The 27,990-nt window shown below is 49.0% G+C and overlaps 9 protein-coding genes across 9 annotated transcripts; 6 read left to right on the top strand and 3 right to left on the bottom strand.

Annotated features, from left to right (window-relative positions):
- Positions 1-410: 410 nt before the first annotated feature.
- BC939DRAFT_439133 (uncharacterized protein) lies at positions 411-4,536 on the bottom strand. The gene is made up of 7 exons (XM_051553925.1): positions 2,461-4,536; positions 2,254-2,374; positions 2,081-2,152; positions 1,740-1,973; positions 1,571-1,639; positions 972-1,489; positions 411-880 (listed from the first exon to the last, which is right to left on the bottom strand). The coding sequence occupies exons 1-7, from the start codon at positions 4,107-4,109 to the stop codon at positions 541-543; spliced, it is 3,003 nt and encodes a 1,000-aa protein (XP_051416161.1). The 5' UTR covers positions 4,110-4,536; the 3' UTR covers positions 411-540.
- Positions 4,537-8,016: 3,480 nt separating this feature from the next.
- BC939DRAFT_279767 (uncharacterized protein) lies at positions 8,017-10,568 on the top strand. The gene is made up of 6 exons (XM_051551201.1): positions 8,017-8,034; positions 8,133-8,416; positions 8,507-9,157; positions 9,250-10,128; positions 10,206-10,243; positions 10,323-10,568. Exons 2-6 carry the CDS (start codon positions 8,178-8,180, stop codon positions 10,463-10,465), a joined length of 1,950 nt encoding a protein of 649 aa, XP_051416160.1. The 5' UTR covers positions 8,017-8,034; positions 8,133-8,177; the 3' UTR covers positions 10,466-10,568.
- A 27-nt stretch (positions 10,569-10,595) lies between these two features.
- Positions 10,596-10,925, bottom strand: BC939DRAFT_499504 (uncharacterized protein; the record flags this gene model as incomplete). The annotated part of the gene is made up of 2 exons (XM_051559948.1): positions 10,596-10,605; positions 10,747-10,925. The coding sequence occupies 2 exons, from the start codon at positions 10,923-10,925 to the stop codon at positions 10,596-10,598; spliced, it is 189 nt and encodes a 62-aa protein (XP_051416159.1).
- Positions 10,926-11,716: 791 nt separating this feature from the next.
- BC939DRAFT_279667 (6-phosphofructo-2-kinase-domain-containing protein) lies at positions 11,717-14,984 on the top strand. Its single transcript, XM_051551200.1, has 9 exons — positions 11,717-11,783; positions 11,941-12,023; positions 12,149-12,168; positions 12,259-12,304; positions 12,673-13,256; positions 13,370-13,501; positions 13,591-13,719; positions 13,808-14,806; positions 14,905-14,984. The coding sequence occupies exons 2-9, from the start codon at positions 12,002-12,004 to the stop codon at positions 14,905-14,907; spliced, it is 1,935 nt and encodes a 644-aa protein (XP_051416158.1). The 5' UTR covers positions 11,717-11,783; positions 11,941-12,001; the 3' UTR covers positions 14,908-14,984.
- Positions 14,985-16,166: 1,182 nt separating this feature from the next.
- On the top strand, positions 16,167-17,331 carry BC939DRAFT_483081 (chitinase; the record flags this gene model as incomplete). Its single annotated transcript, XM_051559163.1, has 2 exons — positions 16,167-16,450; positions 16,539-17,331. 2 exons carry the CDS (start codon positions 16,167-16,169, stop codon positions 17,329-17,331), a joined length of 1,077 nt encoding a protein of 358 aa, XP_051416157.1.
- A 252-nt stretch (positions 17,332-17,583) lies between these two features.
- On the top strand, positions 17,584-18,018 carry BC939DRAFT_499502 (uncharacterized protein; the record flags this gene model as incomplete). The annotated part of the gene is made up of 1 exon (XM_051559947.1): positions 17,584-18,018. The coding sequence occupies one exon, from the start codon at positions 17,584-17,586 to the stop codon at positions 18,016-18,018; it is 435 nt and encodes a 144-aa protein (XP_051416156.1).
- A 366-nt stretch (positions 18,019-18,384) lies between these two features.
- Positions 18,385-22,419, top strand: BC939DRAFT_279596 (LMBR1-like membrane protein-domain-containing protein). Its single transcript, XM_051551199.1, has 11 exons — positions 18,385-18,653; positions 18,755-18,873; positions 19,057-19,423; positions 19,553-19,881; positions 19,982-20,053; positions 20,140-20,383; positions 20,486-20,637; positions 20,729-20,798; positions 20,892-21,102; positions 21,206-21,291; positions 21,380-22,419. The coding sequence occupies exons 1-11, from the start codon at positions 18,480-18,482 to the stop codon at positions 22,334-22,336; spliced, it is 2,781 nt and encodes a 926-aa protein (XP_051416155.1). The 5' UTR covers positions 18,385-18,479; the 3' UTR covers positions 22,337-22,419.
- Positions 22,420-26,013: 3,594 nt separating this feature from the next.
- On the top strand, positions 26,014-26,205 carry BC939DRAFT_392878 (uncharacterized protein; the record flags this gene model as incomplete). The annotated part of the gene is made up of 1 exon (XM_051552055.1): positions 26,014-26,205. A coding segment is annotated over one exon (192 nt), but the record flags the coding sequence as incomplete, so codon positions are not given.
- A 319-nt stretch (positions 26,206-26,524) lies between these two features.
- On the bottom strand, positions 26,525-27,884 carry BC939DRAFT_279563 (S1/P1 nuclease). The gene is made up of 4 exons (XM_051551198.1): positions 27,750-27,884; positions 27,509-27,656; positions 27,069-27,396; positions 26,525-26,979 (listed from the first exon to the last, which is right to left on the bottom strand). Exons 1-4 carry the CDS (start codon positions 27,829-27,831, stop codon positions 26,563-26,565), a joined length of 975 nt encoding a protein of 324 aa, XP_051416153.1. The 5' UTR covers positions 27,832-27,884; the 3' UTR covers positions 26,525-26,562.
- Between the last annotated feature and the right edge of the window lie 106 nt (positions 27,885-27,990).

The raw sequence follows: 27,990 nt of genomic DNA, 5'->3' as shown, positions 1-27,990 counted from the left end.
GATGACAGGGTACCAGGAGCCTCTGGTTCAGATCCAGGTGTTCAGGGCGAGATTTTTTTTTTTGCGTTCTGATACCTGGCGATACGTTTATCAAATACCTAGCCAATCATCTTGAATGGAGCTTCACTCTGCTGTGGGTACCCTGCCTGAACCAGCAGCAGCCTGGACAAAGTGCCTGCAAAGGGTATATCCCAACCTACTAGCTAGACCCAGTAGTGGCGGCCAGCGCGGGGGAGGCATGAATTAGGATTGAGCGGAATGCACTCTCAGACATTTTCTTAGTGCATTATTAGCAGCCTAACACAGCACGGCGCAGCGCAGCACAACAGTGCAGAAGGAGGACCGGATTCAAATGCGCTGATACTACAATAGAAAAAGTCTGCATAGGATTACGATTGGCATAAAAGATAGGGATGAAGAAGGTAGACTTATATTATTATAATACAAAAGGCTAATGTACAAGGACCAAACGACTAAAATAATGAACAATAACGAATATACGGTCTAACAAACAGAATTGAAAAGGAGGACGAAATGCGCTCAGGCATTGCTGGAGGCATCTTCGCTTGCGGCTCGCACAATCTCTCGCTCGAAGCCACCCCGAACTGTGATACTGGTGGCTGCCTGAACGCCATTTCCGGCCGCTGTCGAGTTTTCTCTAGAAGAACGCAGGTCCTCCTCAGCGTTGACAGTATATTGGACTGCGTCAACCAAGCTCTTGGGAAGCATGGTCTCCAGCTCATTTACTGACACCGTGTTGAATCCAAGGTCCCCGAGGATTTCTGTGTCGGAGATGATGCTTAGCTCGTCCTGTTGAGGGATTTGAATCTCAACCATTGTCGTCTCCTGGCCTGTGGATCCCTGTCGCTTGCCCTTGTCGCTGTAAATATGCAGAAAAAAAAAGTCAACAAATGCTCCATATCAACACCATTACTGGTTTGTCCTTTCACATCAGTCCTTAGATAACTCACCTCCTTCTAGACTTTTGATCCGCACGGACACTTCGCATGACAGAGATGCTTGATTCGGAGTCTGAGCTCTGGCCAGTGTATCCAGGCATGCGCACAACCACAAACGGCAGCTGGACTTTTTCCTGTTCCTTTTCGAGCCTCCGCTGAGCTCGCTTATCCTTGCGTTCACGCCTCTCTCGCCGTTCTTGCTTTCGCCTGCGACGCGCTTCCTCTTCCTCTTCCTCCCCCTCCTGTTCCTCTTCCATACCATCTGCGCCGCTTGCTTCCACTTGACCCTCTGGTTGTCCTGATGAATGCCGATGAATTCGACGGCGTCGAGGACGGTCTGACTTCTGGCGCGTATCATCATTGTGGTCACTTGCCCCTAGAGGGCCGACATCGGTCATGGTCGGATCCTGATCGATCATCATAGCCCGGACACGCTTCTCCTCCTTTCGTTGTCGCCTACGCTCCTCCCTTTCCTCATCTTTAGCCTCTCTTCGCTTATTCCGTTTAACGAGATTCAAAACTTGCACGTGCTATGAGCATTGTAATTATTAACATTTAGTATCCAATCTTCAGTGTACATCCGTTCAACGAAACAGCGTGCAGTAACTTACTCGAGTAAGCTGGTCCTGCAATTTGGCTTGCTCCAAATTGTTCTGAAGCCTCATCGCATCAACTTCTCTCTATTGTTTTTCGCGTAGAAAAAGGCATTGTTAAGCAATAAATTCAACAGTAATTGTACAAATAAAGAAGTATTTCGATCTGCTGGATGCAAAAATGTACCTGCAATTTCTCAATCTCCATGTCGTCGTCCTCAGGCTCCTCGCTTTCATCGTCACCGCCATCACCTGGTCCTTGACCTTGCGCCAAGGCTGGTGCTGCCGTTTGACTTTCCGTGACTTCATGAATGACTGACGATTGTTCAATACCGACCCAATGGATGTCCTTATTGACGAACGAAATTATGTCCAACGCCTCAAGCACATTGAGAGCATCGTACACGCGGCGACGAATGTTCTAAGGATGTTATCGAAGACATGTAGCATGTTAGACCTCTTGTAGCTCGAGTTATCATCAGACCCCTGTTGAGGTTGTAACAGAATATATCAGAAACGTGTTTTTACTTCTTGACCATGAGCCTCTGGAAGTTCATCCACATTTTCACCCGCGTTACCACCAAAGAGATCATGAACAAGCTGCAGTTGCAAACATAGACATAAACAACAGTTAGAAATGCTCCTAATTTTGCGCACCAGACATATCAAAGACATCAGTGGAATTAAGGCGTATAACCTACCTCGTTGTACGATGTAGAACGCTTAGCCTCTACTTGTTCGCACACGCGTTGGGCGTAAATGCGGAGCCCTCTTCCAGCCAATGATTGGGGCCCTGTCTCAGCCTGGGCGTCGTCCTCGATTCTATTGGGGTTGTTAAATAAAGTCAGTCTATCATCTTCCGTACTTGATGGTGTGGGAGGGCGGTTCGGAAGGCTTAAGCAACATACCGGTCAAGAGCCTCACTGGATACTGGAAGTGAGGCGCGTCGAAGGCCACGTTTCTGTGCCGCAACCTTGCCCTTTTTGCTTTTGCATGCGGGTGCTTCGTCCCCGTGAACGCTGCCGGACATACTCTGCTTGCGACTGCTTGACGTTGAGGTCAAGGCACTCTGCCTCCCCTCCTCGCCAGCCTCTCCTTCTGCTCCGCCGTCGTTAGTGCCTGCCCTTGCTTTCCCAGCCCCATCGGCACCCTGCTCAACAGCGCTCCTCTGCGTGTTTCGGGAGTGAGGCATCGTCTTGGTACCGAGCGATAGCCTCAAATCGATAGCGCCGAGCTTTTGCTTCTTGATTTGACCTTGTAGAATGCTGTCATCTTCGTACTCATCCTCGTCCTCACATTCGCCCTTGCGTGCATCCTCTGGTTCAGAGCAGCGCTCCATGTCGTGTTCCTCATGATCATACTTGCCTCGGAGAGTACTGGCGATAGTATGTCGAAGACTGTTGGGCTCCCGATAGTCGAGTGGGGACTCTGCAAAATATGAATCAGACGAGGACTGGCGCAGGATGGACATTGGCACGTGCGCAGATACTGATCGTGGAGTGGCAGGCGATATCCGACTGTCAGCGCTGCGAATGCTCTGCGAATGGCTTAATCCGCTCTGCAGAGAGAGCGGTGGACAGTCGCGCGATACGCCGTCGCTCCATCTTGTACGGATTGGTGGCGGTATCCTAGTTTGAGGCGACTTCTGTTGCTCAGAAGGATCAAGGTGCGGCCTCTCTGCTTGCTTTAATAAAAAGTGGTGTTCCTTAGGGTTCCCATGGGAGGGCCCTTGGCTGTGATAGTTTGGCAACTGCCCATGCGATGGCTGATGGTGTGTCTGCTGATGTTCACGATGAGGGCGATGGTGCGACAGCTGGAGCGGACGATAATGATCTCGATGCAGCCTTTGAGAGGGCGTCATAGGATACGAGTACTCGGGCAGGTTACTACTGATGTTGCTATGATTGACGCTGTCGCTGGCGCTGCTGGAGTTGCTGCCTAAGCTAGAAGATGCCTCGCTTGCGGAGTGAGATGAGGATGACGCCGGAGGGTAGGTGGACTGGTGCAGAGGACGATAAGAGGAAGGTTGGACGAAGGAAGATGAGCTAGACGACTGGCGGCGGCGTGCGTCCTGATCATAGGTCGATGTCCTGGAGAGGGTGCGGGGAAACGAGTCTGCTGGCAGTGACGACGAGTAAGAGTAATGCTGGTGATTATTGAGAGGGAAGTGGGAGTAGGAAGCAGGCACATGCTGTTGATGGTGCTGGTGCGGGTGCTGGTGCGGGTGCGATGGAGGGTGGACGTGTTGGTGGCTGTGCTGATGTTGCTGCTGTGGGTGGTAGTACCTTGAGGAGGTTTCGCCTGTGGAGGAAGACGGATCCGTTGCAGCGACGGACGCAGGGTGGAGGAAGACGGGCGGCGGATGAGGGTCAGGATGATGGTGGTGATGATGGTGATATTGCGAGGGTGGATGCGGGGATGTGAGGCTGGCGCCTGGGGAGTTGATTGAGCGTGGGTCCTGGTGCTGGTTCGTGGCGGAGACTGCGGTTGCGGTCCGCAGCGAAAGTGGAGTCGAAGGGGTAGCAACCGAGGACGAGGAGGGGGTGGGGGCAGCCATGCCGATTTGTTATCTTGAGTGTGTCTCTGCTCGTTAGTATACTGATCAGCCCAATTACACCGAGACCCGTCTTGTCCTGTAGGGGGGTCAAAGTCTCGCCGTCGCGCTATGTTGTGTCCAGACAAGGTGCAGATATAGGAATAAGAAGCAAGGGCTGCGGATGAGAAGGACTGAGTGAAGAACAGGCAGCAAGAGAATGTGTTTTGTCTGTCTGCTTAGGGTTGGGTCGGAGGGGCGGACAAGGGGAGGAACAGACGAGTGTGGGTTTTCTTCTTATTTTTTTTAGGGTGAAGAGAGGAAGAGGGCTGTTTGAACTAGTGTGTGGGCACTGGTTAAGGTATGGGGTAGAATGAAACAGGGTAAGAGAGCGAGTGAGATAGGCAGCTAGTGCAGGGTATGCTCACCAGTAATGGGGGTTCATGTCCGACAGCCGTCCTGTAACGAATGTCAAATGAACACGGGAGAGAAAGCCTAGGAGCAGAGGAATAGAGACTGGTTCGAACCAGAAGGCTGTCGACAGGCAACGGTCAAGAGGAGAAGGGGATGAAAGGATAGGTACGAGAGAGATACAAGGGGAGAGAGAAGACGGAGAGAGGAGACGGAGAGGGACAGGCACAGCAGTCGATGATTGGGATAGAGGGGTAGAAAGTGTGTGAGAGAGAGCCATACACTCCACACGCGCGGAGGAAAAGAAAAAAAACTGTCTGCTCTGGCAGGGGTGGTCAGGATGGCAGTGATCGGGGAAGGGGAAGGGGAAGGGGAAGGGGGAAAGGAGGTGCGGGTTGTACACCATATCATATGGGGAATAGTCTATGAAGGATAGATTACTATAAAGAAACATGGTAGCGAGACGACCGAAGCAAGCGAGCTAGGGTCGAAAAGGGCCGAGTCCCTCTTTTGGAGATTCGTCCCATTCGACAAGGAATTGAATGAACTAATCATTCATCTCTCATTCCACACCTTCCTTCTCAGAAGGCCAGAAGAAGAAAAATAAAAAAGAAAGAATGATCAAGGGGAAGAAGGGGCGGGACAAAAAGAAAAGAACTTATGCTTGTGTGCTCAAGCTTGTTGCTTGTGCTTGTGAAGCGTATGCGGTGTGTGTGCGGTGTGTATGTGGTGTGATGTGCATGCATTGTGGGATGTGCTGAATATCATAGGCACTGCATGCGATGCGTGTGTGGGATGTATGCAGGATGGATGGATGTACCTGCAACATGCACGAATTGCAGAAAAAAAACAACAACGAGATGTGTATCCGTAGGTGTGTGTGATGGAAAGAAAAAGTGTTCGGTCTGCCTAGGATCGTGAGGATAGCAGGGTCGTTGATAGAGATACTCAGTCCCTTGAACCATCACTTGCAATCGCATATCCATTCATCTTTCCTATTCTCTTTTCTCCTCTCTATCTACCTTCTTGCTCTCTCGGTGCTACGTCTCTCACACTTACTCGCTCTCATTCTACCTACTCTTGAAACATTTTCAATGTACTAAAGTGCATATGGACCGGAGAATTTTTCGTTCCAAGGAAATAGGCTGGATGGAGTGTGGATGGATGACAAAGCGACCGACGGGAAGAAGGACCGAAGTATAAGAGAGAGCCGTGGGATGCAGGAGCGGGTTATCGCCCTGACTGAATACTAGGCTGCCTATGGCGAGCATAGCATCTTTTGTTGCTGTTACCTGTCTTCGTACTCTCCTGTGATGTCTTGGATGTGTGTGCGTGCGTTATCAGCAGCTACTTGACTGGAACAAAAGGTAAAACACGGCACAAAAAAATAAAATAAAAAAACAAGCCAGCCGGCAGAGTGATGTTGAGGGAGCGGAGTGCGTGCTGGATAAATGGAAAGGAAGAAGGAGAGAAAAAAAAAAAAAAAGAAGCGCAAGGTGGGATGGGAAGGAAAGAGGCGGAAATATATATCGATGGACCATTGGCATGCGACATGCTGGTAAAAAAAACCCGTATACAACACGCAGTACGTTAAAAAGTAACGGGCAAGAAAACATAAACAAACCATGAGATGTTACGATAGGGCTGGACAGACCAGGTTCTTCGAGATATACCTTCCTGGTCTAACCAATGCAGTACACAGCGCCATATCTTGCGCACTTGCCATAGAATGTTTAGTGCAATATGTATTTCATCAGGTAACATAAAAAGAGGCGAGGACTTTTTTTTTTTTTTTTTTTGTGAAGCGCCCTAGTGCGGGACGCGAAAGAGGGATGAAAAGGGAAGGGAGGGGGAGGGAAGGGAGAGGAGGCAGGGACTGGGACGGACGCAATTGCCTAAACCCGCGCTCTGTTGTTCTGCACATGTTTCCTTTTCTCTTCTTACTTGGATAGCCTTCCCCAACCTGGTGCAGGATCATGACTCAGACTGGGCATGTGGTTTAGATACAAGGCCGTGGTGAATAAGATTGTCTGGGGCCGCAAACGTTTCAGCGCCGTACGGAGCCGGCTTCCTTCCTTGTATTTACGTTCGCAGATTGATAAATTATATAAGGTGGCGGGGCGAAACTCAATGTTTGTCCCAATTATCCCATTGCCGCACGGATGTCTGCTTTAATGCATCTCGGGTTCTCGCGTCGTGCGTTCGAAGGAAATATATATTTCTATATACAAACACTCTGAGTACTTGCTCATATGCAGTGTTGATCCCTGCAAATGTGGCGATGTGCAAAACGCGTCGCGTACAGTGAATCGCATTTCAGGTACACGCGCATATTGCTTGCGAATCTAAAACTCCAATCACTTTAACCGCCAGTCGAAGGGAACTTTACCTCTCCGCTTCGCGCAAACATTTGTCTCTCAGAGCACACTGGCAGTGCCGCAGATACCGCGTATACAAACATGTTATATGAGAGGATTCAGGTACACAATCATATCTGTATGCTGTGCCTGAAGTCGTGCTCTTCATAAAGTTGTGCGGAATGCAGACTATATTATTGGGGCTCACTCGCGTATTCACACTTTCGGAGGTTGACCCCAGGGCTGGCGGCCTATGAAAGTGCTCTTTATTTCCTTTATCACAAAAAAAAAAACACGAGTGCATAAGTGCACAAGTGTGGGCATAGCCAAGGATGCCGACAGATGGACGGGGCGAGGGGCTAAGGTTCACTCGCCCATTTTCATTGCGCCCTCCTCAATAAATGGAGCCATGCGACGCTAGTCGGGCAATCTACTTGGTCTCTCAAGCCCACAATTAGGATCACATCGCCCATTCCTTCCTCCTGTCTCCACTCCATCGCACATTCACATCCCTCTCCCTCTGACCACTCCTCAGCCTTTTAATAATCCACCCGTGAGCTACCAACGATTCCAGCCAACAGCAAGGGTACAGCAATCGTTCATTTATGAAGACAAAGAAATGTGTACAGTCAACGATGGCAACTAACGATCTTCAAAAGGATCTCTAGCAGCAATGACCACCGCACAAACCACGGCCTCAGACACATCTCTCCGCTTCCTTCTCCTCGGTGATGTGGGAGTGGGAAAGAGTGCTTTCATCGACACATTTGTCTCGACTCTTTCCAACGTCCAGTCGAACGAAATGCTCGAGGAATTTATTCCCCTACCAAAGACGTCCTATTCCGCCTCAGCATCCACTAGCCAATCGTCTATCCGCCTACCAGCTATCCGCGTCCAGACCGCGCCTACACTTCAGGAACATCAGGACGCCCAACACACCCAATTACATGATCCTCTGGGTCTTCTGCCGCACAAAGTCGAGGTGCCCGCTAGAGAAGTGACTTTTGTTACTCTGCCTGGTTATTCTTCCACGCTCAACCCGTCGACCGTGCTGTCCATGACGGACGACTACCTGAACCATCACCTTCATACGACCAACGCCGTCTTTTCGCCCACAATTTCCTCCGCACAGTTGGCATGGTTCCTGATAACCGGCTCCGGCATACATTCACTTCCCACCTGTGCGTTTTACTTTGTACTCTATGAATTGAAACCAGTAGACATCCTCTATATGAAGCTAATCCACGAGCGCGTCAACTTGGTACCTATTATCACAAAGGCTGACACACTGTCGCAAAAGGAACTCTGGGTTCTCAAGAAGAGGATGATTCGACAGCTCAAGTTGAATGGGGTCAACTTTCACACCTTTGGCATGGACCTGGCGACAGTTGAAGAGATGGCTGAGCAGCGTCAATGGGGTGCAGCGCCCTTTGTGGTCAGCACACGCCGTGATCAGGGTGGTGATCTGTTTAGGAGCGAGCTGGAATCTCTGGTCAACATGTGTCTTTACAAGCGGTTCCGGCAGTCGCAGGAAGATGCGACCCACAAGGTTATTGCCTGGAGGTAATAGCCGACCATGGCGTAAGCACCATTCTACAATGACAGAAGAGATCAACCCATTTATTCTAAAGCAAATCTGATGCTCCCTCTTAGAAAAGCATTTGGTCCTTCCGAAGTGCCTGCGACGACCGCTGCGGAAAAGATTTGGGGTGAGCGGGCCATTGCCCATGGCCTTAGCGAAACATTGCCTGCCGATGCACGTCCTACGGACCTCCAACAGACGACTTCACCGCCACTGGAGGCTCAATTGATGAGTCAGTACGCTGACCACTCTGCCAATGGATTCACGCCTCCGCCGCCTCAGAATCATGTCGTAGTTCCGACCAACTACGTTCCAGCGCTGCCACCGTCCTCGACCGGATTCAACAATGTCTTCGGAACGTCTATTAGCTATTCAGGCATGGCATCCTCGACAAATTTGACACCTGGAGCTGCATTAGCTTCGATTGCTTCGCCGAAGCCGTCTATCTTAAATTCCACCTCTGCGTATGTTCCTACAACAGCTTACTCTCCTCCTCCGCGATCTCCAACAGCCAACTCTGCTACTCAGGCACGCTTGACCCTGATACATCAGTCCACGGGCATGGCTGTGGACAGCTCCACGCGACCTAATGAAATCATGGACGAAAACAACGTGAATACTGTTCATACACAGGCGCAAGGCTTGTTTATGGAGTCGTACTTTACACCTCTACCAGGTACAGGAGACAACAGTATTGTATCGCCGAATATCAGCGATCAGGGGTAAGTTGCCCATAACTCTGGCCTTATGCACCTACTTTGCTGTAATACAGATTGTATGGTTTCCCTCATGCTAGCTTACGCCACCATTTTAGATCCGAAGTCAAAGTTGAGGTTCCTAACTCGGTATCATCTTACCAAGTATCGCAAGCATCGGCCACTCAGACATTGATTGACCTAGGTATCGAGCCACAGAATCATGGGTCTTTCATTCTGCCAAATACCTATCAATCTCCAGGCGCGTTCTTCATCCCGCCGTCTGACTTATACCAGGCGACGATCCTGTCCACGGGCACCGGTGAGATCCTGCCTGATATCTGGGAGGCTGTCGAATTGGGCGATCTGGCGACTGTAAAGCGCCATCTGATCAGTGGAGTGTCACCCGATCAACGCAATAGTTCTCGCTCGACACTACTCCATCGGACGGCGTGGCAAGGTAGCAAGCCATTTGCAGTGATGCACCTCTTGATCTCTTACGGTGCGAACGTGAACCTAACAAACGAGAACGGGAACACTGTGCTGCAGAACGTGCTTATGAAGCATGACGATCCCTCACTGGTCAAGCTGCTTCTCGATAATGGCGCCGAGTCGACAATCCCTAACAAAGAAGGGATGAATACTCTGGAGGTTGCAGCCTTATTCAACAAGATTGAGTCTGCAAGATACCTTCTCGAGAATGATCTGTCGTCCTCTGAGCCAGAGAGTGTCCTCAATGCGCTCCAGAGAGCGCGCAGCCCAGATAAAAAGGCCATAAAGACATTGCTTAAGAGCTGGCAGGGCAAGGAAGGCGAGATAAAGCGAGTGGAACTGACGAAGCGCCTGCGCGGACAGGACCTGCATACCCATCATACCAACCAGAGTCAGGTCCATATATATGAGAGAAGCCTGAGTCAACTCCAGAACCAGAGCCAGACGCTGATCCCCGATGCCGCCAGTGTGCATAGTTTTGACACGAACAAAGGTGGCGACGGAAAGTAAGTAGCACTCTTTTATCTCAAACAGGCCTGGAGATTATTTTTTTGACTTATATTTCTTACTATATACTATTCAGTGCGGGGTCGAGTAAAGCGAGCTCATTGAACCATGAAGGTAGAATGATTAACGCGACCGATATTCGAAAGTGGGAAATAAGACGATCTCTTTACTGATTGACCATGTGCAACGCTAGGTCACGAGTTGGGTCCATCCACAGGTTCATCGTCTACGACTTCCAGTAACCAAGGAAACCAGGCAAAACATATGAGTCGGTTCAATCTTAAGACCATGCGCGCTGCCGCCCCCTCGATGACCAATCTTTTTAACCGCAAGTAGCGACAGCATGCTTTGACGCATTCACACTTTATTTATTCCTTTAACGACCTCACGAGCGTCTTGGCGAGCAACACAATGGCAGACAGGAAAATAAAAGATGAGCGATGTTGTACACGCGCTTGCCTATGATTTACGGGATACTAACATAGCGCAGACGACGTCTTTCTTTGTGCGCAAGCAAGCTGAGAGCGTGGAGCAGAAGCGCGTTAGGAATGCCATGAGGTCAGGTGGTATTTTCGTGTTGGCACATCTGAAATAAAAAAACGTGCCCTGGGACTTACAAGTAGATGATAAGGCCGACCACAGGACAGAGAAAGATGAGGAGAGACCAGAGAACCTTTGAGGACAAGGGGCGGTTTGAGTTGACGACCTGAACCACCGCCACGAGATCCAGAACGAGAATCAGGACACTGGCGAGCGATCCCGAGTAATACACTCCAGGGATATCCAGGGAAGACATGGTTATGGTTGGTGGTTGTCTGATATAATGGAATGGCTCTTTTTGCTGTATAAGGGTGTCTCAAAGGGTGCTGTCTACTGACGAATGAAGAAAACAGACAGTTGGAATGAGGAGTGAAGAATGAGGAGAGAAGAAAAAAAAAAAAAAGAAGAGATTCGCACAAGGTGGAGTGCCAAGAAATATGAAGTCCTCAGCGCGTCTGCACAAAGGTCAGTTTCGATGGCATGACATGGTTTGTGCACAGGGGAGAGGATGTGCCTCTCAGCGCGTTGCCAGATTGAGACACAGTATTGGAGACCCTCTGCTATGATAGGGCTATTGGTACCCATGGAGGAGAACGCAGAGCGTGTCGCGACACGTGTTGGCCGATGAACAGGTGGGTAGTGGAAAGAGATGTTACCGGGTGATGGCGCCCTAACGGGCGCTTGTAGGACCCTGGGACCTACAATAGAAAATGGGTTTGTGTGACATGCGTGGATGTAGAACTGCAAGCAGTTGTACAAAAGCGAACACACCAAACCACCTTTACGGCTTGAACAAATCAGCCAGGCGTGTCGATTACAGTGGATGATGCCATTGAAACGGCGGACGAATACAGCCCTCTTCAAGCTGGGTTCTTTAAGGACATCTTGGGATCTTCAGGAACATGTGTGATCCCCAGGCGGAAGCGATCAACATCAACACATTAATCTCGGACGAAATAGTGCAAGCTGAAGCGCAATTGATCTGCAGACCCTTTATCATAAGGCCGAAAAGGCGGTTCGGTATGCTCGTTTTTGTTCAATTGCTCGGTGATGTTTCGGTATCTCCTATGCCCATGTAATCTCCAAGTAATCTTGAGATTGTAGGTTTCTGCAAGTAAGACCAACAGCTCATCTTCCTTCTCCTCCCACGTGTAGCGTCCATTTATCTTGCACACACACTCTCTCTCACACATTCTTTTCCCTCTTCTCTCCCTTGTTTCCTCGTCTCCTCTTTCCACCGGTCTCCGTCCCTCACCTTACTTTCTATCCAGTCTTCGGCTCAGAATCGTCTTGACTTGTACATCTCCTCATCGAATCGTCTGCAATCAACCAATGACAATGAGCACCAGTTCAGGTCAGTCAGTTAGTCAGTCAGTTAGTCAGTCAGTTAGTCAGTCAGTTAGTCAGTCCAGCGAAACGCACCAAGCTAAACTTACATCTTACTATCTTTTCTTATCAATGCTTACAACCTCCCTCTAGGCTCCCGTATTGCCTGCGTGGTATGTTACAGCCTTGTTTATCATTGACAGCATCACGACTCGGAAAAGATACTGAACTGACCGATTTTTATTTCCTCTACCAATAAACAGACTGTTGGACTTCCCGCAACTGGCAAAACCCTGATCTCACAAAAAGGTACGGCCCGAGCCTAACGGCGAATGACAGCGGACGTGCTTCCATGTAGAAACGGCATACAGACAGACTCATCTGCTGGTGTAGCAAAACCTCGCTTCGACTGGTACCGCATGCGTGCCCTGTCTCGTCTTGTGCTCCTGAGTGTTGAATTTTGAGTAACGACGATTGTCTTGAGCTGTAGACTATCTTCATGGCTAAGTTCTTAGAGTTCCCAGGAATATAGAGAAGCTGAGTGTTGATCTAACATCTGCTCGCCCAACTCACCCGGGATTCACTACTCGTTCAGGACAGGATAGCGGAGTAATGGCGTGCTTTTATTATGGTCCCTGGACTAACGTCTGACACATTATACTGCTGACCCATTATAGTCTGCCGATATCTCCAATGGCTTGGTATCACGACCAAAATTTTCAACGTCGGCAACTATCGCCGAAAGCTTCATGGAGCGCACCAGCTACACAACTTCTTTGACCCGACCAATCCTGATGGCGAGCGTTCCCGTCGCGAGGCTGCTGTCGAAGCATTGAACGATATGATTTACTGGTTTAAGAAGGAACAGGGCGTCGTTGCGCTATATGACGCCACTAATTCGACTCGATCCAGAAGGGACATGCTTTTGGCTGCCTGCAAAAAGCATGATATTCAAGTCATGTTCATCGAGTCTATCTGTGAGGACGAAGCCCTGGTGTTGCATAACATCATGTCTGTCAAGCTGTCGTCGCCGGATTACCAGGACATGGACCCTGAGCAAGCCGTTGAGGATTTCAAAGCAAGAATCGTGCACTACAAGGAGGCATACGAGACTATCACGGAGGAGAATCTGACCTATATCAAGTTGATCAACGTGGGCAGCCAGGTTATCATTAACCACATTCAGGGATATCTCCAGTCCAGGATCGTCTACTACCTCATGAACCTGCACATCGCTCCCAGGAGTATTTTTTTCAGTCGGGTACGCTATTCTATCCGCATTCCTTCTCGTCAATGTGATCAATTGTACTTTTTGAATGTGCTTTTTACTCATGCTGGATCCTATCATCTCTTACTTCTCATTGCGATCAATAGCATGGAGAGTCTCTGTACAACGTGATGGGCAAACTTGGTGGCGATTCGGATTTGAGTGCGCGTGGCAAGCAGTATGCCAAATCACTGCCGCTGTTGATCGCCACCCACCTCGGCAACTCTGACCAGTTGACGGTATGCTTCGATACTACTTATTTTCTGCGCAGCAAAGTGACCCTCACGGATCAGAAACTAACAGGTAGCATCTCTATTACAACCTGTAGGTGTGGACCTCGACTATGAAGAGAACAATTGCAACGGCGGAGCATTTGACATATCCCAAGCTTGCATGGAAGGCATTGGACGAGTTGGATGCTGGTGTTTGCGATGGCATGACATATGAAGAGATCGAGGTATGATTCTCGCACTCATTGCTGCTGCGCGAGTGTATTTGGACCACTATAACGACATAGACTAAGGAGCCCTTTCTTTCAAACATAGGAACAATACCCAGAGGACTTTGCCAACAGAGATGAGGACAAGTTCAATTATAGATATCGAGGTGGCGAGTCCTACCGCGATGTCGTTCTACGACTGGAGCCTGTCATCATGGAGTTGGAACGACAGCGCAACATCCTTATCATTGGACATCAGGCGATCTTGCGATGCATCTACGCCTACTTCATGAACCACTCCCATGAAAAATTACCATACATCAAGATTCCGCTCCATACGGTCATCCAGCTTACACCTCGAGCATACGCATGTGATGAGAAGCGATTCAAGGTCGATATCGAGGCTGTGGATACGCACCGACCCAAGCCCAAAACTGGCGCAGTCAAGTCGCCTGCAGATGCCGCTGTAGATACGCCTGTCGAGGCAACGGCTCTAGATGCCGTGCAGCATCCGATCGGAGAAGGAGAGAAGGATATCGGTGCTACCATCACGACAACCTCGATGTCGACGACTACCTTCAAAGACATCGCATTCCAACGCAGCAAGAGTATTCACCGGTCTTCCAAGGACGCCGGCACCAATGCAGACTCGACCAATAGACAGGCTAAGGTGCTGCAATCTGCACTCGTTGATGCCGCAATAGCCGACTCGTCTGCCAACCCGGCTGTCGCACTGCCGTTGGACCAGATAAACACGCCAGGTGCAGATCCAAAGGATATGCCTAAGAACAACCTCGATGGTGCGTTTACACCTCCCACAAGTTCACAGCCAGATGGTACATCAGGTGGCGAGTCGCAGTCATACTTCACAGAGGTCAAGAATGATGGGTCAGCGTACGCAGCAGAGCCAAACCTCTCCATAAAGACCAAGGACTTGATATCGACTCCTCCAATGGCTCGTCTTAAGAGTGACGCCCTTAATCCGGCCTCAGCCTGGCAAGAGGGGCCCGAGTACGAGCTGACTGCAGGAGCGAGTCCTCGTGATCCTGTGATGAGCCCAGGAGGACGTCTCTTACCAAAGAAGCAGGACAACTATCACTTTCCTGTAAGTTTCAGTTCTTTACTGATGGCAGCGTCCATACTTTGACTACCACAGTCATTTTTGAATGGTCCTGATCAATTCTAATTGCTTTATGATCTTAGTAAATCGGATGCCGTATATCCCGGGACATGTGAAGCAATGATTCATAGATGCAGACGTGCAGTAGTCAAAGATGTTGATTTTCAAATGTAACAGTAAACAGCTGGTCCCACCTTTCTTTGAACGAAACCACATAACGGATACGATAGGTCTGCACTTTATAAAAGTCGTTTTGATGACAGGGCATCGCGGAACATGGAATAGAGAAGATCATATAAATTATCATCCAAGGTGGCCCTCGTTACTGGGGTGGGCTGGCCTGCGACGCCTGGGGATCCCTCGCTAAGAATATTCTTGCCATGCACAGCACGGCGCCTATCTGCAAACTTCTTACCCTTACTCCTATAGATTAGACACAGCTTAAGTCGTCTGTTCCCATCAATTAAAGTGCGCGCCATTTTTTCTAAATCGCAAACCCAACTGAATCCTTGAACAAAGAGATGCGGAATAATCGAAGGCTCCATGCGCTGCACCAAAGGATCGGATGGCTATATAAGAGAGCTTCAATTTCCTTCCTGCATCCCCACAACTCGGTACTTCGATCTGGTGCTCATATCGTCCGCTTTCACTTTATTCCACATTTTATAATCTCGCTATCAGAAGTGCTTGCTACATTTACATAAATGAAGATTTCGACAATCTGTATCCTCTCTGTAGGGTTGTCGCTAGTGATTCTGAGTGATGCTGCCAGACATAAGGAGCACCACCACAGCCACCGCCAAAACTCTCAGCAACACCACATAGTGGCCAACTCTCAGAAGTATCAACATCAGCAGCAGCAGCAGCAGCAGCAGCAGCGGTACCATCACCACCATCACAGCCAGCAGGTACACTCGCATGGTCATCACAATGCGCCTGCTGAGGTCCCCAGTAGGCCATTTGGTGATTATGATAGTCAGAAAACACATGAGTCAGGTACGTTATGTTCAAAGGGATAGCTTTGCGCTAATGTACCGAAACAGTCGCGTATTGTTTGTCTAACTTGGGTTGAATTCCATTCTTTGCCGCCGCATATTTAGATCATCCAATGGATGATAAAACGCTCAGCGACAAGAAGCACAACGAAGAACGCGGGAAGGGCCACAAGAAGGATCACGATAAGGGACATGAAATAGGAAAGGCTCCAAAAGAACTGAGTAAGGACATTGAGAGCTCTTCATCACTGCTACCAAATCCCAGCGTACACAGCAAGACGCATGTGGAGGTCCCTCGTCGGAAGGAAAAGATGGTGGTCGCCTACTGGACAGACTGGACCTCATCCGTGATGCCGCCTGAAGCCATCCCCTTTGATAAGGTCACGCATGTGAACTATGCGTTTTCGATCGTCACTCCAGACTTTCGCCCAGTGTTCGAGACTGAATACCTGTTGAATCGCGTTGTCCGAGCAGCCCATGCCAAGAACGTCAAGGTGCTCATGTCCATCGGCGGATGGACCGGCTCACAGTACTTCAGTCCTCTTGCAGCATCAAAGCAGGGGCGAAGGACGTTCATCGATGGTGCGATCAAGATGGTGAAGGATTCGAACCTCGATGGAATTGATATCGACTGGTAAAAGTAGCTTCGTTACCACTGGGTCAATAGGACTTTGCTTTATCTTAGACACACTACTAATCCATTGATGATGTGGTCCTATTAGGGAATATCCTGGCCGTTTAGGAAGCTCGTGTAATATCTTTGACCAGCAGAACGACACCAAGAACTTTTTGACGTTGCTGCGAGAGCTGCGTCAGGCTCTCAACGCACTTCCGAATGGCAATCAGCTTGAGATCTCCTTGGCAACGCGCATTGTTCCATTTGACGGGTCAGATGGCATCCTGAAGGATGTAAGCGAGTTCAGCAAGGTGGTGGACTTCATTAATGTCATGGCCTATGACATTAACGGTTCTTGGGGAGATGTAACAGGCGCGAACGCTCCTCTCATCGGTAAGGACGAGCTGACGTATGAAGGAGGTGCGCAGGCCTGGATCAATGCTGGCTTCCCAGCTCAGCGAATCAATATGGGGATTCCCTTTTACGGCCGATCCTTGATCACTAAGACAGATATGACCCAGACGCAGTCGATGGCGGCGCCATTCCACAAGAAAGTGCCCGCAGGAGACAGGGATGACGGTCTCTGGACAGATCCCTGCGAGAAGGTGGCAGCATATTCTGGCGTGTGGAAGTTTAAGAACATGAGGGAGCAGGGACTGATTGGCCAAGATGGCCAGGCAAGATCACCATGGGTACGCAAGTTTGATCCAGAGACGAGGACGCCATGGCTGTTCAACCCGGAGACGAAGCAGTTTATTAGCTATGATGACAAGGAGAGCCTGAAGCTAAAGGTCGACTATGCAAAGCAGAAGGATCTCGGAGGAGTGATGCTCTGGGCTCTGAACCAGGACTCAACGGACTTTGAGCTGCTGGATGTGTTGCAGGAGGTTCGCCGCTGAGCCAGTGTTGAATCGTATACCCTTCTTTACACAAAGAGTAGATTGCAATAATAGATTGAGTTGAATAGTTGTATGGCAAAAAACGTGAGTTGCCCTGAGCGTACGGATGCATGGTGGCCAGCATGAGCAAGGGTCTGAAAGGATTACACTTTGAACTGAAGTGATCAATAGCACATTTTAGGTTGGACACCGATCAATTTTCCTTTCCGTTCCTGAATTCCTCCTTCCTCATCGCCCACTCACCGCTCCGACATGGCAACAAAGACGATGGCAAGACGGGCAGCCCCTGTCCTGACAACGCCATCTTTCAGCCTAATACGACGAGCTCACAGCCCACTTTATCACAGGCTTTCGAATACTACAGCCGCATTTAGTGTCGCTCAAAGGAGTCTTGCCACTACGAACGAGGCACATGCGGCCGTGCTGCAAGACCAGGAACAACAACAACAACAGCAGCAGCGAGCAACATCCCTCTACAGCTTCCACGATGTGTCAGAGCGAGATACCCTGTTGTCCGAGATGAGGCACCACCATGTATCCTGGACCACGATTAGCGATCACTTCGGTATCAGCCTCGCGGATGCATTCATGACCTACATCGGCGCTGCTTCCAAGGCTTATACGCACGGTTGGTCGCCCAGGATGACTGCACAGGACATTGAGCATTATCTCACACGACGAAAATGACAGAAGAGACACGCGCTAGACACTTGTAGAGATGAACATTCAAAACAGATAAACGACCATTGGCATCCCCTGGTTTTTTGGCAGCACATGCTTGGCAGACGCCCTCCCTATTTTCCTATCCGAGTTCGTGAAGCAATTGCATGAGTAATGATGCTACTGCTAACGATATCAACGACGACAGTGCGAGGATAAGTAAGGGTGATTCTGACTGACGATTCTTCATAGCACCCGCACAATGAGGGGTACAAAAAGCAGTTTTGCCACACAGCATCCTTTGCTTAACTCAATTGAGGTGTTCGTGCTTCCACTCTTTCCCTCTCACACCCCACACTCTGACTCATCAGGAATCCCATCGTCTCAGGCATCCTCTTCTCTCCTCTCTTTTCGCCCTACTTCCCTTCGGCTCCAAACAGATCGCGGTTCACTAGACAGTGTCGGAACAAAGAGCTCTTACAGCAACCATGGCAGTCCTACCCATCGTTGCCGGAACTCTGGCATTGATTGTGCTCGTGGCAGGGTTGCTCAATTACTTTGGCAACAGGGTTGAGCATGCCTGGTATGTGAGTCTCATCGCCTACATCAGCTGGTTCTTCCCCTTCTCCATCGTTGTCCTCGTTCCTGTGGACCTTTCCTCCGTAAGTAGGAGATCGCACGACAGCTGCTTTTTTTCCGTTCTGAGCTGCCTCCAGGGAACGACAAACTCAAACGCAAGGAATATTTCTTCGATTGGTGATAGACCTTGGCGCGGGAATGCGAGGGCGAGGACATGTGCAAGGAGCCCTTCATGTACGTCTCGAGCGAGTTCCTTATAGCAGCATGGAGGACCATTTACTGGTGCAGTTTTGCGCTGACATGGTACGTATTCATCGTCTTCTACATTGAGCAAAACCATAAACAAGGCATTTGTCCATTCGGCACTCTCTGTTTGTTTGGTCCAACATCGTCATGCGGCTATTTGTTCGAAAGCAAGTCTGAACGAATGCATGCAAGCATGATATGGCTCCTACTCACATCGCTTACTCGAATTATTCAATGCAGGGTGATGATTCCATTGCTGCAAGCATACACGCAGTCAGGAGAATTCACGGTCATAAAGCGTATTCGTCATGCAGTTCGATACAATATCATCTACCAGCTCATTATCGGATCTGTGGCGCTTTTGGGCTTGGTCTATGTTTGGTACTCGCAAGGAAGCAGCAATCTACGTGCGTACGTGATGGCATTGAGCAACAGCTGGGGCCTGGTTCTAGTCGTCATATTCATGGGATATGGTATGGTGGACGTACCCAGGAGGCTGTGGCATAAAGGAGACAACGCGCGCGAGCTCCGGAGAATTGGCTTCAAGGCGAGTGTGGTCAAGGACAAGAAGCAGGACACAGAAGACGAGGTCCTCAATGTGGCCAAGGTGAGCAGCTGCATCCGGAAGCGTGGGGAGTCGTCACGGGAGACCCTTGGGCTTTATCCTCATGACTCTCAATTCAAGGTTTGTTACCAAAAAATATTCTGACTGACTTCATATTGGCGCCCGTTTTAGGAACTGTCGGTAGTCTGTCATAAGGTTCAACTTTCAGATCCCCTTCGACCATATATTGATCGGATGGTTGAGGACTTTCCGGCGGTACGAGGTGTTCAATTCGAGTCGAATAGGACTACCTCGCCTATCTCCTCTTCACAAGGGCAAAGATCGGATCCTGTGAGTACTGCGAGCGGAGCGACACTGAGCGTCCCAAGGGTTTCAGGAGGAGCAGGCGGACGGAAATACTCTCTGGAATCGCTTGTACCAGCGGTTATCACAGAAAAATACCTGGCAGATTTGAACGCCAGGATCAAAAGAGCACTGCGGATGAAGGATCGTTGGACAGCGTAGGTGACAGAAACGAAAATAGATGCGCAGTCGGAAAATGCAAATTGATGAGGTCGCTGACAGATGAAATTTCTTTGCACTTTTGTTTATTATGAATAGAATCTGGCACGACCTGTTGAAAGCTGGATTCTTGGCCCAGGATATTCAGGAGAATGCAGATAATCCTGAAAAGTAAGCTGGCACCTCAGCTGTAGCCATCTTTACTTCTCCTATCGACCGGATTGCTAAGTGCCTTTATTCAAATATCCCGTCTCTAGGAAGTTCCGATCTAGTTTGAGGCCTATGACATCGAAACCAAAGGAATGGCAGTTGTCGTTTGAGTGGATCTGGCACTTGAAGTTACGTCCGATTCTTTTGCGGTCGCTCTCTGTCATCTGTGCCACTCTGTCATTGCTGATCGTGTGGTCCGAGATGACATACCAAAATGTTAATCCTATCCTGAGTGTCATCGGGCTTTTGGTACAAATGGCGCGAGATCGCATGTCCTATGGAGCCATTGAGGTACGGATATAGCTTGTCATCCTATCGATATATCACACTTTGGTTATCATTCGAACTGTAGTACTAATGTAAAGCTATCTTCTCTGCATGGAATTTATATAGGCAATCGGTTTTTTCACCATGCTGTACATGTGCACATGTGCCTACACGACGCTTATGAAGATGAAGCTTCTGAACAACTATGTTCTTGTGCCCAACCACCACACGGATGAGCCAACTCTGCTTTTCATCGGATCTTACCTTTGCCGTCTAACGTGAGTAGAGGACGACTTTGGCCTGACTGTAGCGTATACTTTTTGCGAAACTGTGATATTAACCAGAAATACTCCTTTCAACTTCTAATAGGTTTCCTTTGGTATACAACTATCTCACAATCTCAGCAATTGGAAAGGAGGACAGCACAGAATTCTCAGCTGTACGTATATCTGCATGAATACTTTGATGGCATTAGAATGGCTGGACGGCCCGCTAATTTCCGCTCATCTTCAATATCTTTTTCCAATAATAGTACATGGGAAAGATCGACATGGTTCCGTTTCTGGGCGAGTTCAACTACTATATGCCCTATGTGATTCTCGTTCCTACTTTGATCACACTCTTCAACGTATTTGCCAAGATGTTTGCCATTTGCAGTATCTCGGACAACTTTTTCGACAATGACGATGAAGAAGGCGGCATTGGCGGAGACCTCGAAGAAGGCCTCCAAGTTCTCAAGGATGGTGCGTGGTGTGCTTTTTTTTTTTTTTTTTTTTTTTTTTTTTTGGTAGGTACGATGTTTCCGAATTCGGACGGTACTGATATCTTTGTGATTTCAACCTATAGCTCGAAGAGACGAGGAAAGACTGCTGTTGCCGGATCGAGCTGGATTGAACAGAGATTTCGCCGCTAGACGTGGGGCAGCATTCGAGGTTTGTCCTTTGTATTTTCTGCGGTTTCTATAGTGGTATCTCCAGGAGCGATCTCCTAATATCGTATTTTGCTTTCAATATTCTCCAGTCGTACAACAGTAACAAAAATCGAAGGAGAGGCGATAACACGGCTCACAGTATGCTTGGCGAAGGATCCAGTGCCAGCGTGTGGCGGGATGTCAGACCCTATCCGAGCGGAGTAAATCAGCGGCCTATCCAGGAACCGTATTTTGACGACTTCTCAGATGATGAAGACTCTGGTAATACGCAGACTAGGTTCGGCCACAGGGAGTCGTTTGATCCGTTCGGGGGAAATGGTGGAAGCGTAGGGGCTGGTGCCAATGTTGGAGGAAGCATGGGCATCGGACCTGGTTCTCTGGATTCGTCCAATCGGCAGGGCACGACCTCGAATCGCAGTTCACACAGGAACCTGGCCAAGCTCGATACCCAGCCCACACATAGCCCTTTTACGGCCTTGTGGCGGAAATTCGTCCGACCCAAGCAGGCCATTTTTTTGGACAATGCAGCAAGTTCTGATCTCGTAGACAGCGATGGAGCCCGGTCGAGCATCGAGAGCGCGGGGCAGAATGATCATCAACGTCAACAGCACTATACGGGACGTCAAACTATCCGGCCAGATCGTAATTCGTCGGCTGCAACACGGACAGGTCCAGCATTGATGTTTGCCTCAGTGCAGCAGCAACCTTCGGGCTATAGTCCGTCGGTGCGCGATGACGATCGGGAACGATTGCTTTCCGTGGGTGATTCTAGATCACCCAGCAGCAATCAGAGTGCATACTCTTCGAGAAACCAGAGCCCCCAGGGTCAAGGGGTACAGCAGGCATCGGTGGCGGGTGTTGCTGGTCAGTCTGGAAGGAACAGTCGGCCGAACAGTCGAGTGTTTGGGTCGCCAAGTCCGACGGATGGTGGCAGCGGCAGATCAGGGAATAGCAACACAAGGGTGTTTAATTCGTCTTCAAGGAATACGGGACCTGATCGTCGGCAGGCTAGTCCTTTGGTGAACATCTTTGATGAGGACGACTGAAATAAAACCGGAGGAGTTGATCGACAAACGAAGCTTTGCATGTTCCCCGACTACCTATAGGGCAGTCGTCAATATATGTCATGAGAAAAAGAGTTTATTTATTTATTATTAGTCGGATTGGACCAGCCTAGAGAGAAGAGGTGAATTAACTTTAACTGTAACTATGGGCATTATGTGTGGCTAAGCACCCTGGCTGGAGTCGCGACACAACTCCATCAATCGCTCACAATCTCGTCGTTATCCACTGTAACAAGACACTCAAAGTGAAGAAGAGAACTGCTTTATTATAACTGGTGTGTACGAATATATATATGTGGTGGCTATCCGTATTTTTATGCGAGTTCTCTGGATAGCTTGGGTCGGGCTTTGGTGGGTCGATGCGGAGCAGTGAGATATTTTGGGATTCAAAATGAGTGAGAAAGAGATGTGGCTCCACACATCACACCGATTAGGTATTTATTTGTATTAAATGTAATAGTGAGCTGGAGGTACACTTGTTAAACTAAATATACAGTGAACTCTGGTGAAATATGCGAAAAGCAGTACAATGCGGCCCTTTGAGCAGTAAAGCGTGAACTTGAGGTTTCTCTTGGAAGTACCTTTGCACCGCTCCTGCACCCACATCTTGGCCATACAGTATTTGCATTTGACCATATGACCAAGATAGTGGCGGTTATTTTTGACATCAACGTCTGTCACCAAGCCTTCAATGAAAGGCCGCTGAGAAGTATATGGGACGATAAGTCTGTGAAAAACGATATGCCCTTTTAATAGTGGCAGATCGTGCCTTATATACTAGAGAATAGCTATAAATGCATCTAGTATAGGGGACTAGAAATATAGGGGAAAGGGATAACGCATCTAGATCTAATGCGTGATCACGGCGATTGTAAGCGGCAATTAATTCAGCGCGCCTGGTGAGAAGTACATCAGCGGTTAGTTCAAACTGTTCTGTAAGTCCACCTCGAAAAAAAAAAAAAAAAAAAAAAAAAAAAAAAAAAAAAAAAAAAAAAAAAACCTACCTTTCGAGCGCGTTATTAGGATTCTCAGGGCAGTCCCTGAAGGTGATTCTGGAGTGGCCAGTTTGATAGTTTGGCCACATATGCATATCCGAGGTGTTTGAGAGGTCCTGTAGCAGGGCCAGACGCCAGACCCGCATGCTCCGGTTCGTCCAGGTGGCGATTAGACGCTCACGCCGCTGCTGCCTTTCACGGGCGCACTGGTCAGCATAGGCGGAAATTAGCGCAGCACGCCTGGTGAGAAGTACAAGCAGTTAGTTCAGACTGTTCTGTAAGTCCACCCCATAAAAAAAAAAAAAAAGAACCTGCCTTTATGTAATATGTGACACTTTCGGGCGTGTTACTGGGATTCTCAGTGCTGCATCAGGGCAGTCCTTGAAGGTGATTAATTCTATACGAGGTCAACCAGACGATTCCCGTTTACTACACCACAGGACTGACACGTTTCCGTCCCAGTATCGTCGCGTAAAATGCCAGGGACCCTACTGTGTTGACTGTACTGTAATGTGTGCAGCATCTGCAGGTGGAATAGCTGCATTACAGGCACCGTCCATTCCGTGCGATAATAAGCCGAAATATCATTCGTTTCCCGTTATCGAAAAGAGTCGGCGTCACGAGGCTCTGCCCCGTCAAACGAGATGGTCTTGCTTCCAATGCCCGTCGATGGTGTATAAAAATCCTTGATCTCCCTGCATCGATGACACGGATTCACCCTGTGTTCCATGTCTCATTGTTGGAGCCCTATCATGTCATTGGGATCGCTGGACGATAAGCAGCACCCACACCATCTATGAAGTTGAAGGATAAATTGATTATGAGGTCAAAGTCATCTTGGAATCAAGAATGCGCAATCGCAAGTTGCAGTACCTAGTCGATTGGAAAGACTTTTCTCCGGATGAACGATCGTGAGAACCCGCTGCGCATTCATTGCTGAATTCCATCGTCAGTACCCGACGAAGCCGGGTCCAGCCCCTGTCGCTCCTGGGAGCCGTTTCTGGAATAAAATAAGGTTTTACCAGGGGAAATAACTAATGAAACAAGAGAGGGATCTTTAATGGCCCCGCCAGAACACCCATTTAATAGATGACGGGTGACCCCTCTTACTTTTGCACGTGTAATCCAAGACGCGTTGAGCACCATTGTACCCTACTGCAGCATAGTTGCTGGGAAGCACAGTTATATGATTCTCCTTTCCATACTGCGCTCAGCACGTACAACATATTGGTGGACATCGTTTCGCGGACTCTATTTAGATTAAACTGATCTGCCTCCAACCAATGAGGGAGACCAGTGATGAGAATGTAAACAGATCAAAGCGGGCCAAATACACTACAAAGGGAGATGTACGCTCAGTCCTATACCTACCGATAATGCAGTGGCAATAACGGATGCTCATGGACGACACCAGAGACGATCGGTAATTTGGAGTACATGGATAGGGCGCTTATATTAATGGGGTGACGAGTATGGTAGGCTAACATCAGGGTCTTGTTGACGTTGGTGCCAGTGTGGTTGGACAGCGAAATGCAGTGCAACACTACCGGGCTGGGTTAGGGATCGTCCCAATTACCATTTTAAAGTTAAAGCTGAAGGGATCTGAATTTTAGTGCCACCCTCAAAAGTCTCTGCAACAAGGTCCAGCAAGATACTCAACTGACTCACCAAGACGTCGATTGAATTACGCAGGTGGTCTATAGATGTTTCCGCATGGAGCTATCTCGCGATACCCACCTATATTGCTGCAAATGTTATATTGTGTTAATGGTCTCGTTCGACATCGTCCATGTCTAGGATGGTGTTCATGATTTTTTCTCATTCGAAGATGAGCCTATCCAGATCAAGATCGCCAATCTCTTTTATTCAAAGACAGCACCAAATCAAAACCTACTTCGTGCTCAAAAAGCAAAGCAACGATGGTCTAGCTGGGTTCAGGTAAGTTACTGCGGCCGTCGCTGTTGCCACCTTTTTTTACTATTATTATATATCTGATATCTTCGCCCAAATTTAACAAACATTCGGCAGACTGCTTTCATCCTAATCTCACACCCACCGACCCCATGCTGCCAACAGTGCTGTCGAACTAGAAGTTTTCGTACACGCTGTTTCAAGTACGAGCACTGGTCTCGGTGGCCAAAAAGAGACCTTCCCTGAAACGGCCAGAGCCAGCAAATGTGGCAGTATTCCCCACACCGGGAACGCCTTATCGACTAGCGGTCATGGGTATCAAGACCAGAGGCGAGAAGTAAGAAACATTGCAACAAGTAATCAAAGTGCAATTTCAATGTCAAGTCGTGAAAACAAAAGACCATTTAACTTACAGACTCTCCTCGTGTCATGGATGATAGCGAATCGGGGGCGATACGGTATGTCGATCAGGATGGGGGACGACGTAAAATCACTTTATGAAGGGTCCAGTCAGCAATGTTCAACAGGATCATTTTTGGGCTACTGTATCTCGCTATTAGCGACCATTGCTTGCAGCTATACTGCCCTGGTCTTGTTGACGTGTTGTTTGCGCCTAAATCTTGGCCGGCTCCATCATGTACAATCAAGGAACGGACAGGTCCTCATCGTAAATACGGTGGAGGTGTATGGGCCTATGGGGACCACCAACGCATAAAGAGAACCGTTCAATGAAAAAAGGATGTCTCGGCCCAGAACTCCTTGCCACCGTCAAGGCCCCACTATGCTGGCGTTTGGCCTCTGATCACCTTCGCCGTGGGCGACGAATGGCTCGTCATCAGGACGCAGTCCTTTAGCGCGCTGGCCACCTCGTCTCTGCGTCTAAACACCAAAATCCAGCTTAATGTTGACGAGACGGCGCCCTCGTCCCTTCTAGCGACAAGATAAGGCTCCCTTGCCACGCGAATCCTTTTGGACGAAGAGTCAGCCGAAACAGACCTCAAAACAACAACGAATAAGGAGGCATGGTTGATAAATGAGACGAACATTCATGGCCAGTTGTGTTCAACGAAGATCAAGCTCCATGGTGTATTGACATACTGTTCTTGCCGCGCATCAGAGCATCAGACACACTCCTACGCGCCAACTTGGACAATATGATCAACATCCTAACGATTTGACTGTACTGTTCTTTTTAATAAATAATGGCACCCTGCCTGCAGGATTTATTTTTTCAAAATAAACCAAAAAAGAATGAATGATTGTGGTCAAAGCAAAAACGGTTCAAATGCTACGTTTTCTCCTTCAGTGACTGGAGGACAATCTTGCGAGACCCCGCTTGGTCAGGGGAGGCTTCGCAGAGGGGTCATAGATCTCATTGAGAACAGCAGCCATGCGGACGCCGGCCATGGCGAGCTGCTTCTGGAGCAAGTACTTGCTCGAGGGTCCAGTAACGGTCTTGAAGTAATCGGTCGAGTAGTCGCGGGTAGCGGAATAATCGACCCAGACGTAGGAGCAGTCGAGGGCGTTAGCATCGACGGCCCATTGGATCGGGCACAGGGTCTTGAGTGAGCTGGTGACATCGGACCAGGGGTTCTTGCCGTTACGAGCAGGGTCGCAGTATGTCCAAGTAGAAGCGTCGGACCAGTAGGTCTTGGCCAACTTCACAGTATCATCCAAGTAGGCCTGGGGATCATTATCAAAACGGTCGGTGACGTCTTTCTATGTTGAGGAAGCAGAACACAATGTTCTTGGGAAGGTCAGGGACCACCGAAAGCGGATGAGCATCATGAGACGAAAGAATCACTTACGGTGAGGAGCAAGGTATCCCACAGGCTGTGAAGGTTGTTCTTGGCGCGACCCCACTTGATGGGAGCCTGGTTTCCGCCAAGAAGAGGGGTTGAGTCATGAAGGGGCTGGTGGATATCGCCCATGAAATGGGTAAAGAACTTGAGGGCCTCCTCACGGGTCTTGATGTCACCCGATGAAGTGGGCGGGGTCTGCTGGAACTGGTACAGAGTTGCTGTCATGTTCATGATCGCGTTGACGTTGTCGATGCCACCATAGACGTAGTCGGCTGTGCAGCGCTCCGGTGGGTTGTCACCGACGGGGTTGAAGAAGTGCATGGAAGATGTCCAGCTACATAGAAGAAAAATGATAATAAAACAGATGTGTGGAAAAGATATCAGTATTACTGTTAATACATGGAGTGCAGCGGCGGTGAACATGAAGATAGATACATCAGACTTGCCTGTACTGGCTGAGGGGACGGACTTTGTCAGCCCAGTCAGCAACGTTAGAGAGAAGACCGCTATAGGAAGGGTCTAGGATCTGGCTGATCTGATTAGCAGTGGTAGGTGTCAGGAACTGCTGAGCGATCTGGCCAGTCAAGGTGTGGCCTATTTGATGAACAAGATTGAACTGTCAGAAATGACCGCAATAGATTAAGAAGAACCTATGGCTGTAGATGAAATGAGGAGTTCCTGCTTTACCGAGGACACCCCAGGCTTGGACAGTGCTGGGATTGAGCGCCATCAAAGAAGCGACAGCAGCGACAGAGGAAGACAGACGCATGTTGCTTGGAAGTTTGGTTTCTGTGTGTATGAAGAGGAAAGTAAGATCAAGCTGGAGAAGAACAAGGTAAAGAAGGAAACCATGCTATCGAGCGTGAAGTGGGGTAGCTTTTATATTGGAGCAAGGTTGAATATGTAATCCAACGGAATTTAATTTAAA

This window comes from Gamsiella multidivaricata, assembly GCF_025024155.1.
Source record: "Gamsiella multidivaricata strain RSA 2152 chromosome Unknown BC939scaffold_7, whole genome shotgun sequence".
Taxonomy (NCBI): domain Eukaryota; kingdom Fungi; phylum Mortierellomycota; class Mortierellomycetes; order Mortierellales; family Mortierellaceae; genus Gamsiella; species Gamsiella multidivaricata.
Note: the sequence above shows the minus strand (reverse complement) of the source record. Positions and strands in the feature narration are given on the sequence as shown.